At 39.0% G+C, this 19,180-nt stretch overlaps 1 protein-coding gene and 1 pseudogene across 1 annotated transcript; both read left to right on the forward strand.

The window, feature by feature from the left end:
• Window positions 1–324: 324 nt before the first annotated feature.
• On the forward strand, window positions 325–6,086 carry LOC117393494 (lysophospholipase D GDPD1-like; annotated as a pseudogene).
• Window positions 6,087–15,238: 9,152 nt separating this feature from the next.
• Window positions 15,239–18,752, forward strand: LOC117393495 (protein yippee-like 2). The gene is made up of 3 exons (XM_033991598.2): window positions 15,239–15,379; window positions 17,542–17,585; window positions 18,591–18,752. Exons 1-3 carry the CDS (start codon window positions 15,272–15,274, stop codon window positions 18,718–18,720), a joined length of 282 nt encoding a protein of 93 aa, XP_033847489.1. The 5' UTR covers window positions 15,239–15,271; the 3' UTR covers window positions 18,721–18,752.
• The last annotated feature ends 428 nt before the right edge of the window (window positions 18,753–19,180 follow it).

A 19,180-nucleotide genomic window follows, 5' to 3' on the forward strand; every position in this document is an offset into this window, starting at 1 on the left:
AGGTTCATTAGGTTTACCTTGTCTCAGCGCTACAGACTATAGACTGTATCGTTTTATGCTAGAAAAACAGGCTATAGAGCACCATCTGGTGGGTGTATGGGAAATTAACTGTATAAGGGAAGATAAGGGAAGAAGCTAGTAGTTTTTACTTTTTGTCATTACGTTCCTGTTCATAACCAAGACGTAGCAGCAAATGATACATAATATAGGCACAACACTACAACACACGACGTTTCACGTATTTTATTTTGAAATTGCCTATAGCGGATGTTTATTATTGGCACGGCATGTTAGCGCATGCGCACTTGTAAGACAACCGGCTACTGTTTGGTCACACAGCTGAGAGCTGCAGACTTAGATCGAATGCTGTCTTCTTCTAGAAATACTTTCACATTTCTCACATTGACCAACAAGAGACAGACAACGTTAACGCCGAGGTAAGTCCCTAGCAAGACATGATCGAATATCTCTGCTTCCAGTAAATGTAAGCGGCTCAGAAGACAGAAAAAGCCTTTACATGCTCGTGATATCCACCAGAACGATTTTGATGTTCGTATAACCAAACCGTGACTAGACCTCCCTTTGTCTAGTTTAGTGTTGGACAATGGCTGGAGTGGAGACATCAACTCGAACTAAATGGCTAAACTCAATCCTTTGCACGTGATCAAACATATTTTAGTCTACTCTAGTTTATGGACGTACATACCCAATTTGCTGCATACAGATGTTTCTTTTTTATATGCCCGTATGTCTATTTATCTCTCCCATTCTGTCATGTAACCAGTGTGTCCATACTTCACATAGATTCTAGTTTTATGGAAATGTGTGCTGCTGTCTACGTCCTGTCCACTGTAACTGGCTATGTGCTCACCTCTGCGCTACTTTTGAAATGCCCCAACCTCTTACACCGGAGGAAACGAGAGCTTTTCCTCAGCCGGCACATCTCCCATCGAGGAGGTTTGGTCTATCCTAGTGGTTGTATTACTGCAAAAACATGCGTCCGTATTGTAGATTCTAATCTAATTATTTGTTCTTTAATAACAGGAGCAGGGGAAAATCTTGAAAACACCATGGCAGCTTTTAAGCAGTAAGTAAGCATTAAACTACTACTACTATGCGCGCCTGTGGTTTTACCATGTGTTTGTTCCTATGATTGGTAGATGAGACCTGTCATCTGATCTACAGCATGTTTAGATTGTGACATAATCTTATTATTTTTGTGCGGTTAGTTGGACCCCTGGTTGACTATTGAGTTTAATGTGTTGCAATAATGTCTAAAACACTTTTCAAATGGAAATCAGATACCTGGGTCAATAGATACATATTTTCTTCTTTCAAAAGCAGCTACACTAAAATAAGACAAAAAATTACTACATTATACCATACTTTAAATTAATATTTTTGTGCAGTGCTGTGGATGTTGGCACAGATATGCTGGAGTTGGACTGTCACCTGACTAAAGATGAACAGGTCGTGGTGTCACATGATGCAAACCTTCGGAGGGCTACTGGCATCAATGCCTACATCTCTGACATGGCATACAATGTAAGAACCATGTATTTTTTTGTTGTTTAGTGTCCTTACCCTTTGACCTAGTTAGATTACACCTTAGACCAGAGGTTGGACCAAGTCCTTGTTTTGCAAGTCTCAGGTAAATCTCAAGTCTTTGGTCTCTGAGTCAAGTCCTAAGTCACAGACAGGCAAGTCCAAATCGAGCTCCGAGTGAGTGGCCCACAAATCCAAGTTGAGCCCAAGTCCTCTGCTTTACGCTTCAAGTCATTTCAAGTCTTTAAACTGAAGTTCCAAATAGAGCTCTTATTTTTGCAATTCATCTGCTTTTTAAACTAAATTGTGCTACTTAAAAAAGTAAGATGTTAGTAAGATGATGAAACAAATCTCACAGTATGATATTTATTGAAATATTTGGGAGAGGCTAACAGAATTGAGGATATACTATTTTTCCTTTTAAAAAGTGTGAAGTATGAATCATTACTGTCATATTAGAATTAAGACTTGTGGCTAATAAGTTATTTCTTCATGTAGTCTGCACTGAAATGGAACAAACGATCATGGTCTATGATGTTCCCTTTGTTTTTAAAATGCATTTAAGTACGGGAGTTCATAATCCAATTATTATGACAGCCTCAGTATTATCATGAGGCATTTGTAGATAAGATATCACAGTAAATGGTCACATTTTTTCTATAGCACTTTTCCACCTTTAAGGCACTCAAAGCGCTTTGGGATTTGAACCGCCAACCTTCGGATCAGTGGACAAACACTCTACCAACTGAGCTACTGTCGCCCCTATTCTGATTATCAGTATTATCCCTTGTAACAAATGCATGCAACCAGTTTGTTCCTTTTTAAAACTAAGCGCAGAATGAACTGCACAGAGAAAAGTAATTTCTAAAAACCTATTTTTTTAGGAGAATTATCAAGTCATCTCAAATCACAGGGCTCAGGTCAAGTCCCAAGTCTTAGTCAGTTTTATCAAGTCGAGTCTCAAGTCATTAAAATAGTGACTCATGTCGGACTCGGGTCCAAGTCTCCACCTCTACCTTAAACAAATAATGTAAACAACAGTTTTTAATGCTCGACAATTTATACACAGAAAAGCAATTCTTAAATCAAAGAATGTAATTGCTGTTAAGACGTTTGCATGTCTCTCAACCAATGTTCCCTCTAATTTTTCACGAGTCTGAGCAAACACACAAACTCCCTGAGCGGTCCCATGGACCACTGAGCAACATCAGACCTGTGCGCTGTGGTCATGCTGCATCACATCCATCCAAGTTAAATGGTTTATTAAAAGAATCAAATTACTGCATTTACATTTCTATTGTAAGACTTTTAATTAAGTTCTTTAGCCACTTATACAATGAAAATGACAAAAAATCTTGCTCATGAACTGTGTAGCATGTTAATGCTATTGAAAGTATAAATATTTAATTTGAACTATGGGAAAACATGAGCCAAACCAAACCAACTGTAAACTCCAATGCTGAAAACACACTTAACATTTTTATGATAAAGCTCTGACTTCTAAAAATCAAGCAAAACCTTCACACAATGGCTTATACTCATAATACAACTCATAAACTAGTGACAGTATTCAATGACCAATACACACAGAGAAGAATCTGTATCTGCACACCCAGCTGCCTCTATTACTGTACATTTATATATCATATCAAAACACAATATAAAATGTATATTTGGATATAAAATATAGTCAAAACGAGCGGTATGGGTCAAAATAAATATAAATTTAAACCACACACTGCAAACAGTGAACAAACACACACACTTGAAAATGTAAACAAACACACACTGGAAACTAAAAAAAACACTGTACATGATACGCATGATATATTTGACCCACAATTAAGTCAATAAGAATAAACCACGCTTACCGATCAGGAACAGCATCCAGTCCATCAAAACATAAGGTCCTCTGCTCCTGAGTCCACCATGAGATCTTCACTCGGTTCCACGAACCGCTCCGGCTCCGAGATGCCTCTAGTTTCACTTGTACAAACATCCACAGTGTCCTCGGTCGCGTACTTCCTTTGTTTTGTCCGTTTCGTCATGTTTAGAACGCAAAACTGCTACAAAACAGTGCGTAACAGTGCGCCCGAGGGCGGGCCGTCGGAACGTTACGGGGTTAAACACTTAGCATCATTAGGAGTCTTCACTCCACGTCGGCCACGTCGGCTAAAACACTAATAGCGGCGCATGAGGACGCCCTGTCAATGACGTTGATAAGCTGCGCAGATACGTCTGTGAATCACATAATTGCCTGGAGCAGCTCGTCCCGGTCACACTCACTGACTCACATTGAAAAATAGCGCAGAATGAATTGTTGTGTGTTTATTGTATTTTCAATTCCGGTTCGATTTTTTTTTGTGCGCAGCGCAGATTTTTCTGTGCGCGGAGACCGTGTCAGCAGTGCGCAATTGCGCACGCGCGCAGTTTAGAGGGAACTCAACCAACGTGCATGTACTGCACAATGAAAATGGTGAATCTATATAGACCACAAAACTATCCTGTTACTTTGTCAGAATAACACAGAATGGACCTAAACACACATCCAATTTCTTACCACTTATTTATTCATTCAGGAGCTGCCCCCATACTTCTGCAAATTGGACGTCACATTTCAAAGAGGTGAGCACATGGCCTTTAGTGAGATAACATCAATTGTGTATGACTTACTATATAGCCTCTGTGCTCTGTTCTTTTCTTTATGTTTTAGAGTGTTATTGTGCCGGAGGAGATGACAAAAGGATCCCTCTTCTTCAAGATATTTTTGATGCCTTTCCTGATACTCCAGTTAACATTGACATCAAGGCTAACAATGACCTTCTCATTAAGAAGGTGACTGTGGCTAAACAAATCATGTTTATAAATATATAATATGAGAATAATGTGATTAAACTGATGACTTGCAGGTTTCTGATCTTGTAATCAAGTATGACAGAGAGAATCTAACTGTTTGGGGAAATGCCAGTAACCAAGTTGTTAAAAAGTGTTACAAAGAGGTATGTATATACCCTCAATGATAGTTTAAAATCAAAACATTTAAAATGATACTGAAATATTGTTCCATTTGTGCTGTGTTTTGCAGAAACCCACGTATCCCAGTGTTGTTTAGTCTGCCAAGAGTGCTGCAGCTGTTAGGGCTTTTTTACACAGGCCTTCTACCTTTTGTTCCACTCAAAGAACAGTTCCTAGAGATCCCCATGCCTTCCATTCTCACCAAGTAAGTTACAGGAGTCACACAAAAGTTATATAAACTTGTCAATAAAATACTGCTGATACTCCTGTATATTACACGTTACTAAGCCAGAGGTGAGAGTCCGAACACACCTAAGGACATTCTTGTATTCGTATATTCCATATAATGGGTTACAAGCACATTTACAACAGCCCCAATACAAAAATACAAATACAATATAAAATACAATACAATACAAAAAGAGTTCTATGCGCCGCAGTATGAAAGGTTTTTAGCCAGACTTTTTCACTGGATTAAGCTATAATACTGGCCCAGATTAATAACAAAGCAGAATGTTCCCAGTATAAATTGATGCTGTTACTATTTTACAAAACAATCACTGGGATGATATAAATACACACAATATATTTTGCAGTGTTTTTATTATGGGTTTAAAATGCCAAAGTAAGATGGCTACGAATTGTAGTGGATAATTATTTAAACTACAGGATAGAAAATACAAAGAACCAACTGAAAATTCCAGTATATTAAAGAAACCGACAATAATATTGACTGAATGTGAAGTGTGTCTTAATGAGCTCATATTAGCATTTTAAATTGTTCAGGATGAAGGATCCCAGTGGCTTAACCCGAAGTCAGAGATTCATCATCTGGTTAGCCGATACGTGAGTTCACAAAACTTACTGTTATTGTATATTGATTCGCATGCACGTTTACCTTTTTTGCTTTACTTACCTTTTATCACCTCTCCTCTTTTAGCTTGCTGATGAGAAAAGCCCTGTTTAATCATTTGACTGCAAGAGGAATACAGGTACACAACATATTTTTATTGTTACAATAAAACTCTCGACATTGATGTGCTAGTGTAATAGGGTGCTTATGGGATTGGCATATTCCTTATGTGTTTTATTTCTGGGAATAACAGGGTTTGTTTAGCTTTTCTCTGACCTACATTGAACTGTCTCATGTTAAAAATGTACAAGGCTCTCATGTTCAGAAATAGGCGACAGAGGTCCAAACACAAGTCTTTGTGTGTTTGTGTATCTGGTTTCAGGTGTACATCTGGGTGCCTGAATGATGAGGAGGACTTTCAGAGGGCATTTGACTTAGGAGCCACCGGGGTTTATGACAGATTTTCCCACACGACTTAGAGACTTCATGGACAAGAATGGCATTTCAAAACCTGAATGACCTGCTGCCAAGAGCTACCTCAAAGCTCCACTAATTATCCTTCAGACTGGCGGGCCTACCACGCCAGACCCTTAAACTACCACACCTACAGTATTTGTCCTGCATGCATTCCAGCAATTTACTGCTCGCCTTAGTGTCAATGTGACCAACCTGACCGGGGTTATTACTTTAATAACTTTAACGAGTTTTATTTTTAATACTAGTGGGTGTTTGCTTTACAGCCACTCTTACATTTTCATTTTAAACTATTTCATTACATTTTGGTGTGTTCTGTGCACTTTTGAATATGCGTCATTATTAAATTTAATATTTGTAGTTTAAAAAAATAATAACTTAAAGGTGCACCATATAGCTTTTCTGGAGAGTCTGCAACCCGTTTGTCTCCATGGAGATGTTAATATTTAGTCTGGAATGTTGATTGATGTATTGCAAGTTACAGATCAGGAAGGCAAGATTTATTGAATGAGAAATTATTGAAGTACGAATGCATGTTTTTTGAGAAATGTAATCATTTGTAACTGAGTAAATACAAGATGGTAGGTTTAATTACATACTGTGGAAACACTGCAGACAATACATTCCCATGGAGACAGGAAGGTGGCATACCCCCATCAGACAACTTTATGTACCTTTCACTGCTGCCACTTGTACTTGAATGGAGATGTAAGAAATATCCTACTGAAGTTACTTTGTTTTGTTTATCTTCCAATTTTTTTTTTAAGTATCTCTAGAAAGGAGCGTATTGGAGTTTAAAGTATTTGTGAATTAGCCTGTTAGGGTGTCTATAGTAAAAGAATAATAAAATCTGTCAACTGCACAAAACGTTGTAGGAGTGAGGATGTTTTGATTGGTTGACAGATTTTATTTTTCTTTTACTATGGATCAGACCTGGACGACTGAGGGATTACACAGATATCTGTTAAGGTGTCAGTATTGAACTAAATCAATGTCATGTGTCCCTTCTACAGTTTGTAAAATGTGTTTGTTCATTGAATAGTCTGTTCATTTTCAAGTAAATCAACCAATATTTGCACAAAATTAACAACTTGTTTGTGTATTTTATAAATTAATGTGTTAATTCAACAGAGCTGATTTCTGAAAAATTGAGACTATATATTTTATCCAAATGTGCTGTGTAGCAAATGAGTTCTACTGAATGTAAAGTGTTTTATATACTTGAAAAAATAAATTTTGTTATTCATATAATCATATAATGGACTGTTTGATGTTGGTTTATTTTATTTATATTATATATAATATATATATATATATATGTATATATGTATATATGTATATATGTGTGTGTATATGTGTGTGTGTGTATATGTATATATATATATATATATACACCCACACACACACCACACACACACACACATATATATATATATATATATATATATATATATATATATATTATATATATATAAATAAATAAATATAAATGTGTAGAGGTCTACATACTTGTTCTGCAAACAGTTGTCAAATATTTTGCAGAAGATGACTGTTGAAATGGTATGTGTTAATTTTGTCAATTAAAGTAGACGATAGGTCCTTTTCATTGACTTCTTTCTTTGTTTTACTGCTCGGCCGACACTTGGGGGCGCTGCGTGGTGATCAATAGTCACACGTGTTCACAGCTTGGCTCTTTGTTATTACTCTGTAATAACTGTCTTATTGCCATTATCATATTATGTTTTTAGGGGGTTTTACACTCTGGTCACTGGTGCAAAATGCGCGCGTTCACTTTCAGTTTCAACAATAGCGACCACGTTAGCTTTGTTATTGTGCTTTCTGGAGAATTCTGTGCTATTTATTGGTCACTCGTCTGTATTTTCACCCAATCAGCTCAATGTTTGCTATGCGTGTCGAAATCGCTGATTGGCTGGTGAGTCCGTCATTTACCCGTGCTCACGTTATTTTGCCAAAGATTTTGTATTGCCAAAATGGTATAACCTTTGCAGACGCTTAATATTTTAATTGCGGAAAAAAAAAACTTAGACAGTATATAAATGGGGACAGTCCAATATGCGATTTCACTTTATACAACACTAAATGCCTGCGTTTATTTACTGAACATAAAGTTTTCATGTTTTATATGCTGTGTACAACAAGTAGCACACGAGCTCAATGTGCCTTAGAAGCGTTTATGTTTTGACTCACATTACTACCCTGTAATTATTTAAACCCATTGTGACTGTGGATTATGGTTTTGTGACACTTTATCTAATATATTTTGTGAATTGGATTTTGTTTCATGTTTAATCACGGATCTATTAACAAATTCATTGCACTTCTTGCAAAGGCGGAAGTTGTGACAATAATTCTCTTGTCCCGGCTGGTGCCTTTATTACCTCTCTGCGTCTCTCTGCTCTTCTAAACTCTGCTGGGCATCGTTTGCGCGTCAAAACATTGCGTCTGAGCTAGACTTGCCAGGGCCCAGAAAAGAGCAGAGAAAAATATCCCGAGAAGGAATGCGAAAGGAGCTTTAGAATTGGCACTGCCACGAGGAAACGAGGAGGTGCGACGTTTTCGGGCTACGTGGTGAACAGAGTTTTCTTCCCATCAAAGGTAACAACGATGATTTGCATTGGCGCATTGTTACATGTTGCTTACATCCACTTAAACATTCAAACAAAGAGGATGTCACCAAAGGCAGTTAGCTTTTTTTTTTTAATTATGACAACTTTTTCATCATCAACATCTAACTTGGTGCTTGTTGCCATGTTTATTACAACGTAATAAACATGGCAACAAACCATGGGCTACAGCATTATTTCCTGATGGAAGTCTTTGTTGTTGGACGAGTATATCTGCACTCGTGTCTCCTCGTGGCTGAGGTCTACGGGCCACACTGCAGCATAGTGGTTCCTATAGTAGGTTATTATTAGGACCTATGTTTGTGGTGGAAGATTCTGCATGTATGCGCCATCATCCCTGTGTGCACGCACTTTGCGCACGCAGAGGATAGCGCACACAGGGTGCACGTCAGCGCGTTATCGTTGGGGGTTACAATAACATCATGTGATGAGAAAGTCTGGGTGCATCACCTGGTTCTCCTGTATCTACACATATATGGTGATTTAAAAGGTCTACGTGTCCGACAGTGCATGTGTGAGTGTGTGCACGAGTTAAGCACTGCTGAGCTGAGGCATCCCCGCCATCTGTGCTCTGTGTGGTGGCAGAAGTTATGCCCCAGATAAAGTGCGCCACTGCCTGTGACCTGATTCATTCCAATAACTACACTCCTCAGTCCCACTTTCTTTTATCTTGGAGAGCACAAATGTGTTACAAGCGGAACTGGTGGAGGTAACACAGGTAAACACATCATAATGATGTTATAGATTGACCAGATGTACCATGTTTATAACATAGTCAGAATTAAACTAGTGTTTACACAATTGCAGGAATGCCTCTCTTATTTAAATCAGTAACACTGACTACATGTATTATTACATTGACTACACGTACTCAGAAAACCTTATTTTTTATCTTAAAAAGCAAAGACTGCAAAATGGTCATGCTCACCAGGGGTCTTTTGCCTGGTCTACTTTTCGTTCATAAGCTAGATTTACCAAAGTCAACATTTAAGTCACAAATGTGTTCTCTAATGTTCACGTGAGGGCTTTTATGTTGTTGATGAGTCCTAGCCTAGTCCTAGTCTGGATCTATTTCCATTGCAGTGTGTGTGTGCAGATAGGTATTGATCATAGTGGGTCAATACCCAGGCATAGGTCAGAGAGTTGGGGGCCTTGAAAAGTGATCCCTTCTCTTGTATACAAAAACATAACCTGTACAATGTGGCTTTGGTTAGATGGTTATACATATGACAGATGAATACCGTTTCACAGACTAGAGTTGACAGGACAAAAGAGACCAACAAATTATCAAAACACATAAATATAACTACCAGCAGATGGAGTCACGAGCAATTTGCAAACTTTAAACAAAAACAAAAACTTGTTGGTTGGAAGTGGCACCATGGTAGAGCAAAACTGAAGGTTAGAGGTTTGATTCCATCTTGCCCAAAGACACCCTCCTATTTACACTGGTGTATGAATGTGAGTGATTAATAATAATAATTAATAATCCAGTGATTAATTATTCTGTTTTTAAACACTGCTACTGTCAAAAAGTTCTGGCTATAGTTAAATGGATTGAAGGAGGTACTGAATGTGAGCTCCACCCTCTGAACCTGTGTGGCTGTTAGTTTGTTTACCTGGTTTTAGACTTGGTTTATTCTACATTGTTGATAGTCAAAAGAGTACAATGCTTCATGATAGCGTAAAAATGATCTCCGAGTTTTACCTAAACCCTTTCACTTATTGGGGTTCACTTATCATCGGTTCACTTATTACTCATCCTGCTGCCGCTTGCTGTACTATCATCCATATTTTATACTGCCCCTTTTAGCAGTGAGACAAGACCTCATCAGGGAGATTTGATAGGGGGATACGTGCGGAGGAGTCTTGCCTCTTCACTCAATGATGTCATGCTGCCGCGCTGAGCTAAAGGCCTTGATGTTAACACTGAGAGGACACAAAGTTCTGAGTGAGGTGGCGTCGAGGTAACCAAGGACCAATCCAATGCTCTGAGTTGAATCCTTGTTTGGTCTATACCCCTTCCATATCTCATCTGGTATCTCCTCCAACCTTCTCTCACTTTCTGTCATTGTCCGGAGAAAAAGGCAGCAGCAGCAGCATCAGTGTGTTACATAACAAAGGTTTTTTGTTGTCATACAAGGGCCTTTTTGGCGGTCGAGACGGGCCGTACGTATAGGCTTTTGTGTAGGCATCCCGAAATGACCAGAATGAGCTCTTTTGGTGTCCTCGGATGGCTCGCATCAGGATGGATGAATAGACTGCGGTGGAAAAAACAAGTGGAGACAAAGAGAGGAAGTGAAAAAGGAGTCATGCATTTGTTAACAACTACGGAGGCAATCTTGGCCTTGATATGCCAGTTCTAATAACACGTTTTGAAGGAAGGACCTGTTTGGATGTCTGACGTCCCACTTCTCAGGCAAATCACTCATGGAATTTGTTACTCTGTCAGAGAAGCGTTTTCACTTGCAAAGTTGCCAAATTGGCTTTTTTGCATCAAGATCATACTTCAAATAAAAATGGCTGTGAAATTATTTTAACTGCATTTACCAAGATGAGTATGGCTCTCTTCTAGGGCAAAGGCTATTTTGCTATTAATATTTTATGACTTACGAAAGAGTATAAAATGTAACCTTGAATTCTAAGGATGATATGGCAGAAATGAAATTCAGTGTAATTTATTTTTACTTTTATTTAATAAAATGGCTCAGCATGAATTTCTTGAACATAAACACAGCAAACTTTGAGTCATTTCCATTTAACACAAGAAATAGTAACAAAAGTTCCTCTTAAGTCCACATTCTGCGCCAACCACAATGTTTTTCTAACTGTAGACCCCTCAATTAAAAAGACCCAAGCATACAATTGACACTTTGAAAAACAAAAACAGAAGCCATACATAAATACACATATGTTCTGTGATGGTGACAACATAACAAACCGCATGCAATCTGACCACTTAATTAAATACAAGTTCATATAGTTGCTGCGGCATGTCTTAAAATAAGATTGCTTCTTCAAATGATTCCTGATCTAAATTGGAGACAGATATATGTATTTATATTGCTTCATTCTACTAACAACGCTTAAGTATACTGTTGAAACATCTCTACTTGGATTATATAAAGCATTTCATTGCAGGTCTATTTGGTAAGGACACATTATCATTGTGGTTTATACATCCACACATCAGCCGCCAGCCGACAGCTGTAAGCATCCATCAGAGCTCTGTATCTCAGGAAGCACTTCATGTGTCTGGCCCCCGCTTCAGGAGTAATGGACAGGTCGCCCGCATGAATCACATTTACATTTGAAAAGGTTCAGCTGTCCCTCTCATCACAAAGAAACAAATGTAGCTGCCAAAGCCTCAGATGAGCTACAATCTAATGTCATTAAATGTATTGGGGGCTTAGGCTGGAGCTTTTTATTCTTAGACCATTTTCCGAACCCATTTACTAGGAATAATTAGCTAGCTTTGTTTTTCTGTGGTGAGTAGCTGAGGCCATCAAGGTAATTCAATCAAAGAATCATCAGTTTGTGTTTTTGTAATGATGCAATAAAGAAATGTAATTAGACATATATGGCAGGTGCAGATGTTGCTCAAAAGCTTAGTGCTTCAAGCAAATAGTTACAAAAGCGGTTTGACCCAGACTCGATCTTCTAGTTTAGGGGTAAATGCTCTCTCCTCCAAGTGAGTCACAAATAATAAAAGGTGAGGTGATTTTTTTGCAGACTTGACAAGCTGCTTAAACAGCTGACAGAGACATAATAACAATAATAATGCAGTAATACATTTAATTTATATAGTGGCTTTCAAGACACCCGAAGCACTTTACGGTGCATTATTGTTGCTCAGTGGTGGTGAGCTGCTATTGCAGCTACAGCTGCCCTGGGGTAGACTGATGGAAGAAAGGCTGCCAATTTTCACCATTGGTCCCTCTGGCCAACATCAACACTCACACCACATTTATACAAGTGGTTGATGTGTCTTGCCTAAAGACACAGCAATAGTTTCTGCTAGAGCCATTGCTGCCCCACTGCAGTCTCGCATCCAAGTACTAACCAGGCGTGGCCTCTGAGATCTGGCATTGACAAGCCAGTATGACCGTGCCAGATGTGATCCCTCATACACCCGAAAACAATCACATTTATACATTGACCCTAAGTGGATCTCACTCAAAAACACACATTAGCTTACAGTAGCAGAGATCAAACCCAGCTTTGGCTCAGAGGATACCAGCTGATCTTCTTTAATCATTTGTTACTATATCTGTTTATCTTTGGCCTTATCTCACATTTATCTTTAAAAAAATGGAAATACACTTTATTAACAGTTGGAGTTGAGGTGGGCTTAATCTTGCAGCATTATCAAACATAACTACTGACCTTTCTCTGCTGTTGCATAAACATTTAATAGACTTGTATCAATTTGCTTATACTGTGTTTCTCACCAGTGGCTTATATCATATTTAGATTAACTGAAAGCCACCACAAACAAGACATATTTTTATCCTCCTTTCAAGCCCTGAAATGACCGTGAGGAGAGCTTTGGGCTAAATGTCTGCGTGTGTGTGACAGGGGGTCAAATCTGACAACTGTACTGAGCGTGTCTTTGTGCCACAAACCCACACCACTGGCTGCCATTCAGAGGAGAGAAAACAAGGGCACGTCTCTCTGCCACCATTTATTTATATGCCCCCTCCCTCTCTCTCTCTTTCCTTCGTCCTAACCAACTGCACTGGATGGAGCGGTTATCATCAGCCTCTCAAACCAATCATATCACAGGACACTGAAGAGCAGAGAGGCCTCTTTTGTTTGTCCTCCTGCTCCCATTCACAATTTTATTAGTTTTTCCAGATGGCTCACCACAGACACACAAGACAAAGAAAACACAACATATGGATAGTTAATGGACGTTAAATGACTTTCTATTGACTTAAGTACAACAAACATGTACATATATTATACTTCATGCATACATGTGTAAACGACTATTATAATATAACCAGTATTATAATTACCATAGTGACACATCAACAAAATGAAATGCAAATCTTCTGTTGGAGGGCGCGTCACCTGCTTGTCTTCAGTCTTCTTTACCTAGAATGTTCCACAGTATGCCTTTAAACCTATCCATCTCCATGAAGATAAGCAAGCGACACAGTGCTCTACATGGAGATAGATACAGATCAGAGTAGTAGCGAGGTGACCCCACTCATACTAAGAATGCAGTTCATTGACAACATTCCAGACAAAGCATTAACAACTCCGTGAGAACAAGCTCTGTACTGGAAAAGTTACATAGTGCACTTTTAATGTTCACCTGGGATGGTATATTGCGTTTTTATATGCTCTGTGGGTGAGTTACCTAGCACTTATCACAATTGTCATTCCTACTTGGTTCCAGCTTCATACATGATTCATAAGGTCAACTTCTACGCTTTACCACTGCTTCTCTGCTTCATATTTTGTCTGTTTAACTTGATCCAATATCTCCAGCTGAGTTTGATGTTGTCACACTGATGAATAACTGTTTGTGTTGGTTCAAATGCCCCTCTCCTGTGTGGCCCTAACTGAGACTTTGGATTGGTTCCTGGTCAGTGCACTAATCTTCTCAGTCACCAGGGTGCACAAGTATTTTAAGGGCTCCGTCTATTTCAATGTTGTGGAGTGAGTGAGCAGAGCACGGGCTTCGCAGTTGTGCTAGTCTAAGCAGATTATCCCCGCAGCCTCCTAGACTTAATACTAAATGTGAGCGAGCAATGCCTCCTCTGTTTCCCAATAAGGCTTGTGCTGGTGGGACACGGCAAACGGAGGCAGCTGATGGTGGCACCTGCAGCGAGGGTGCAGCTGCTTTGGTACACGCTGCCAGTCCATTAGCTTGAAGACAGTGTGGCTTTTAAGGAGGTAAATACAGTATAGTAGACTGTTTACTGTGGCTGGCAGCATGGTGTATGTAGTCAGAGGGGCCCACAGGGATCTTTTAATGGAATAGTTACTCAACAAATTCTGCATATTTATGAATCACTATGACAGAGCCTTTGCAAGTGTCACATTTAAATGTTTTTTACTGTTGAACCCAATAACTAGCACTTATAAGCATTGCTTTATAATTCTATCCATGTCTCCATTGAGATGTTATTGCTTTGCCTGGAATGTTCCACAGTATGGCATTAACACTTATCTATCTTCATGACGTGACCCAGACCAAGTTGCATACTGGTTCTGTGGAGAGATAACCTCATTCACAGTTGCACTTTTCTAAGGTAATTTTAGCAATACAAACACCATTGATAAGATCAAAATAAGAAGTTTAATGTCATACTGTGGAACATTCCAGGCAAAGCAATAACATCTCCATGAAGACAAGCAGTAATCAGTTGCACTTAAACTAGAAATGTGAATAAAGACTTATTTTTAGCTAGCCTAGCACAAAGGATGTCGAAACATATCCCATGTTTATGCAGGTGGGAAACTGAGTGTTGGCGAGAAGGAGTGCTAATCCTATCAGACAGCACCTGCTCCTCAGTTTGCAGGCCTAGTGTCAGTTTGCAGTCGTTACACAAGTCCACCCTGTCTTCTCCTTCTTCTCCCTCCTTCATCCCCCCTCAGGTGTGTGCCTCCCGCCCCAGCGCCCACCACGGCCCTCACCCTGTGTGTTGCTGGTGCTTTCCTTGTGAGCCGACCTGGGCTGGCAGTCCCTTCTTGCACCGCCCGCCAACCCCGCCCATGGTCCAGAATGACGCGCTCCAAGACCTTTCAGGCCTACCTGCCTAGCTGCCACCGGACCTACAGCTGCATCCACTGCCGAGCTCACCTGGCCAACCACGACGAGCTCATCTCTAAGGTAACCACAGGTCTATAGTGTGCGTACATCTGGAGTTGTATGAGACAGGTTGTGTGGCTTAGAACTGGAGTAGTTAAGGAGGTTTTGGGTTTCCATCACCATGAGAGACAAGAAGTGATGTAAACAGGACATTACACGAGTGCTTCAAAAACAATTCATTTTCTTTTTACATTTTATTACTAATAGTAGTCTGTGTAGTCCCTCATTTTGTCCCATTATGTTCTATCGCAAGAAAATTGATTTTGTGAAAAAAGACAGTGATTTTTTGGAATAAGTTTCACAACTCCACTGAACTATTTGGAGAAGAAACGTTTTCACCCTTAAAACATTTTGCCCATGATTGACAGGTTTCAATTTTTATTTCTCTTGGTTAATAGTAGTAGGCCACTAATAACAGTTTGGATTACCAATGGTCATCAAACACAACACAGTTCTAAGTAGACAGAAGTAGACCAGACTTTTTCAATACCAAAAAAGTACCAAACCATAATACTGAGGAAACACAGGTGGCCTCATGTGGGTGGTCCATTTGAATAAAAAGGGGAGAGCTAAAAACCTGTTGATTGATGTGAGTGTTTATTTTTCAGTCATGCAGCAGCCCCTTTGTAGAGTGTACACAGCAGTCAAAGTGTTCACTCCCCTCTGAACCTACACTCCCATTCTTAACAGTTCCTTCACAGTAATAAAATTCACGCCAAGTTGAACAAAAGGCACAAAACAACACATCACTTTTTCATTTCTTGTTTACCACATCTCAACTGTTAAAAATCCATATAGCTCTGCCTTGTCATTAATTACAGCAGGCGCCTAACATTTCAAAACATCACTTTGCAGTATAATGTTGCCCTCTTGGATTGAATGAGTTTGAATGAGAAGTGTACATAAGACAATATTCTAACAATGAGCACCTGTACCTCCGTGTCATCTGCCACACTATTGTCTATGGATGGATTAGGCTCTAAGCTGGTTGGATTATGAATGCACTGTCACTTTTTCCATGCGTGATCATGAAAACACAGCTCAGCTCTTCTGACAAAGGCCCGGTGCCAGTCGTAAGAGCGCCGCACAAAGCAGGCAAACGCTTTATTGTTTCCTCCACGTGCTTCTGCTTTCTATTAGTTACTGTAGCCCGGCCAACCACCAGGTCATTGGAAACACACAGCCTTTACCTGAAGCCCTAACTCTTGTATAAATGCAGAAAAAAAGATTATTTGTCATGCTAAATGTCATAATAAACATGTAACAGTTCAGTAGGGAGCAGGCAAGTCATCAGTGGTGGAAGGTAACAAATATAAGAAGTAAAGTACTGCACTTAAGTAGAATTTTGTAGGTATCTGCACTTTATTTACTGTGGATACTTTTTACTTTGACTTCAGTACATTTGAGAGCAAGTATCTGTACTTTCTACTCCACTACATTTTAGAACAGGACTGAAAGTAAAAAGTACTTTTAATATGATTTGAGGAGGGTTTTTTTTATCATGCTCATGATAACAACCTGACTAAAGTTTTCGAGTTCAAGCTTCGGCTTTGAGAAAACAAAAATAAATACACAAAACTTGTGAGAAAAATTAAGAAATCAAGTGTTACTATTGACCAAAATCTGTATCACTACATTTAACACTTAAACAAATGATCAACTTTTCACTCTTAAAGTATATTTTTTAAACGGGTACTTAAATATTTTTACTTAAGTAGATTTTTTCATGTGATACTTTTACGTCTACTTGAGTAACCTTTTTACCTCTGTATCTGTATTTCTAGTCAAGTAACAAAATAGAGTACTTCATCCACCACTGCAAGTAATTATGTAAAGTAATTTTGTTCAGTAACAAAAAATGTAAACAAACCTATAGTACTGCACTTCAAAACCATCAGAATCAGAGGGATAAATGCTGGAATGTCTATACATAATTCCTTCCTGATTTGAAGGATTTTGTGAGGATCCTTCCCTATTGAAAAAATATAATATTGATTTGAACTGCATTTTTGCTATAACAATGGAGGACCACTGCCATGGCTTGAAACCCATGAAGAGTTTAATGTTATCTCTAAGATACGCACACTTGTGATAATTGACATTCTATAGACATTTTGACATACTAAACATAATAATAATAAACCAACTCATCCTGAAATAACCCTCTCTTTCTCTTTGTGCAGTCCTTCCAAGGCAGCCAGGGCAGGGCCTACCTATTCAACTCAGTGTAAGTATCTGTCTCTTTTGTGGCTTTTACAAACGGGGGTTGAATGTGAGGAGAGATTGTGTGCTGGGAACACATGTAGGCCCACTCAACTTAGGAGATAGTAGAAATAGGACATGTACAGTATCTTTGTGACGCAGTGGTCACGTTGGTGTCCTAGTAGAGACAAAGCCAGCGTATGGCTCGCAGCACAGGCCATTATCAGTTGAATTGAGAGTGAAAATGAGACGATGCTCTGTGGCCCGGTGCCCCATCAGTATTCAGTGTGAGTGGGTGTGAGGCACTGATTCACTCCAGCTCATCATACACCATTTTATCTCAATAGCGTAACTAGTGCACTTTAACTAGGACATATAACTTTGCCTTCTTTTGATAGGAGCTGAAATAAGGAGTTAATGTGAAATTACAATGGCACAGTGTGAACCAAATAATCAATTTATAGTTTTTCACAACTTCTGTCTTTGAGTGTCTTGTCTTTTGTACTTGTTGTGTGGGTAAAGCAGGAGCATTTGAGAAGACGTAGGCACTAAACTTCTTTGGGGTTCTCGAGGCAGAAAATATATCAAAGACCCCCATATTGTCCTTCACCATGATATACAATAAACATGATACATACATACATACATGATGACAATAAAATTCAGAATTTGTATAATATGTATAAAACCAAATGTATGTGAAGATTCAATAGGTTGAGAAAGGTGGCCCTAGGTTACACTACATTAAAAATATATCAGATTAAGTGCTACACTGCTCGAAAATGAAAATCTGCAAAGAAAAGTGTATTGGATGCAGAAAAACCCATGTCTAGTTGTCTGAAGTACTAAAAACAAATTCAAAATGAACCAAAGTTAAGTGAATACATTTAAATAAATAGTTGTATTTAGTTACAGTTTTATGAGATGACTGTTGTTGTTGTCTGAATATATGAGTACATAGATGTAATTTAGCATGTTTCCACTCCTACTTCTTCCATTCCATTAAATCTGTTTTATTTGTGCATCTCAGGGTGAACGTTGGGTGCGGTCCTGCGGAGGAGAGAGTCTTGCTCACGGGCCTGCATGCTGTAGCAGATATTTACTGTGAGAACTGCAAGACCACCCTGGGCTGGAAATATGTAAGTGTCCTCCTGTTCTGATTGATTCACTGTACATAGGCTGGCAGGCAAGGTTACAGAGGGATTCAGTCTCAGGTTAAAGCCCACACTAATTTTATTTGCTTTTTAATTGTATTTGGCCTAGGCAGCGGGACATAGGACTCTGCTGGAGACAAGGAAGCACAGTAATGGTGTATATGGCTCAGTATATCAGAGTCTAAAGGAATAAGAGGTTTTTTCATTATTGTGTTCCCTGCAAAAGTAAAGGTTTTATGAGCTCCTTTCACTGTAAGTGGATTACCTACTGTAAATGGGGATGGCATTTTATTGCTTTGGAAATGCTGAAAGAGGGAGGATGCAATACACACTCATTGTCAACAACAAGAATACATTTTATGTTGTAAATGAAAACAATACAAATATTGAGCAATCCACTAGGGGATAAAGGGAGTGAGAGGTTCGATCGTTAGGAGCGGCAATCAGGAGTTATGCCTTGGACTAA

Source organism: Periophthalmus magnuspinnatus, unplaced genomic scaffold, assembly GCF_009829125.3.
Source record: "Periophthalmus magnuspinnatus isolate fPerMag1 unplaced genomic scaffold, fPerMag1.2.pri scaffold_172_arrow_ctg1, whole genome shotgun sequence".
Classification (NCBI taxonomy): Eukaryota; Metazoa; Chordata; class Actinopteri; order Gobiiformes; family Gobiidae; genus Periophthalmus; species Periophthalmus magnuspinnatus.

Coding starts and splice junctions, on each gene's coding strand:
- LOC117393495 (XM_033991598.2), top strand. CDS start 15,272: ATGACGCGCTCCAAGACCTTTCAGGCCTACCTGCCTAGCTGCCACCGG. Junction 15,380..17,541: donor ACGACGAGCTCATCTCTAAG/GTAACCACAGGT, acceptor CTCTTTGTGCAG/TCCTTCCAAGGCAGCCAGGG. Junction 17,586..18,590: donor GCCTACCTATTCAACTCAGT/GTAAGTATCTGT, acceptor TGTGCATCTCAG/GGTGAACGTTGGGTGCGGTC.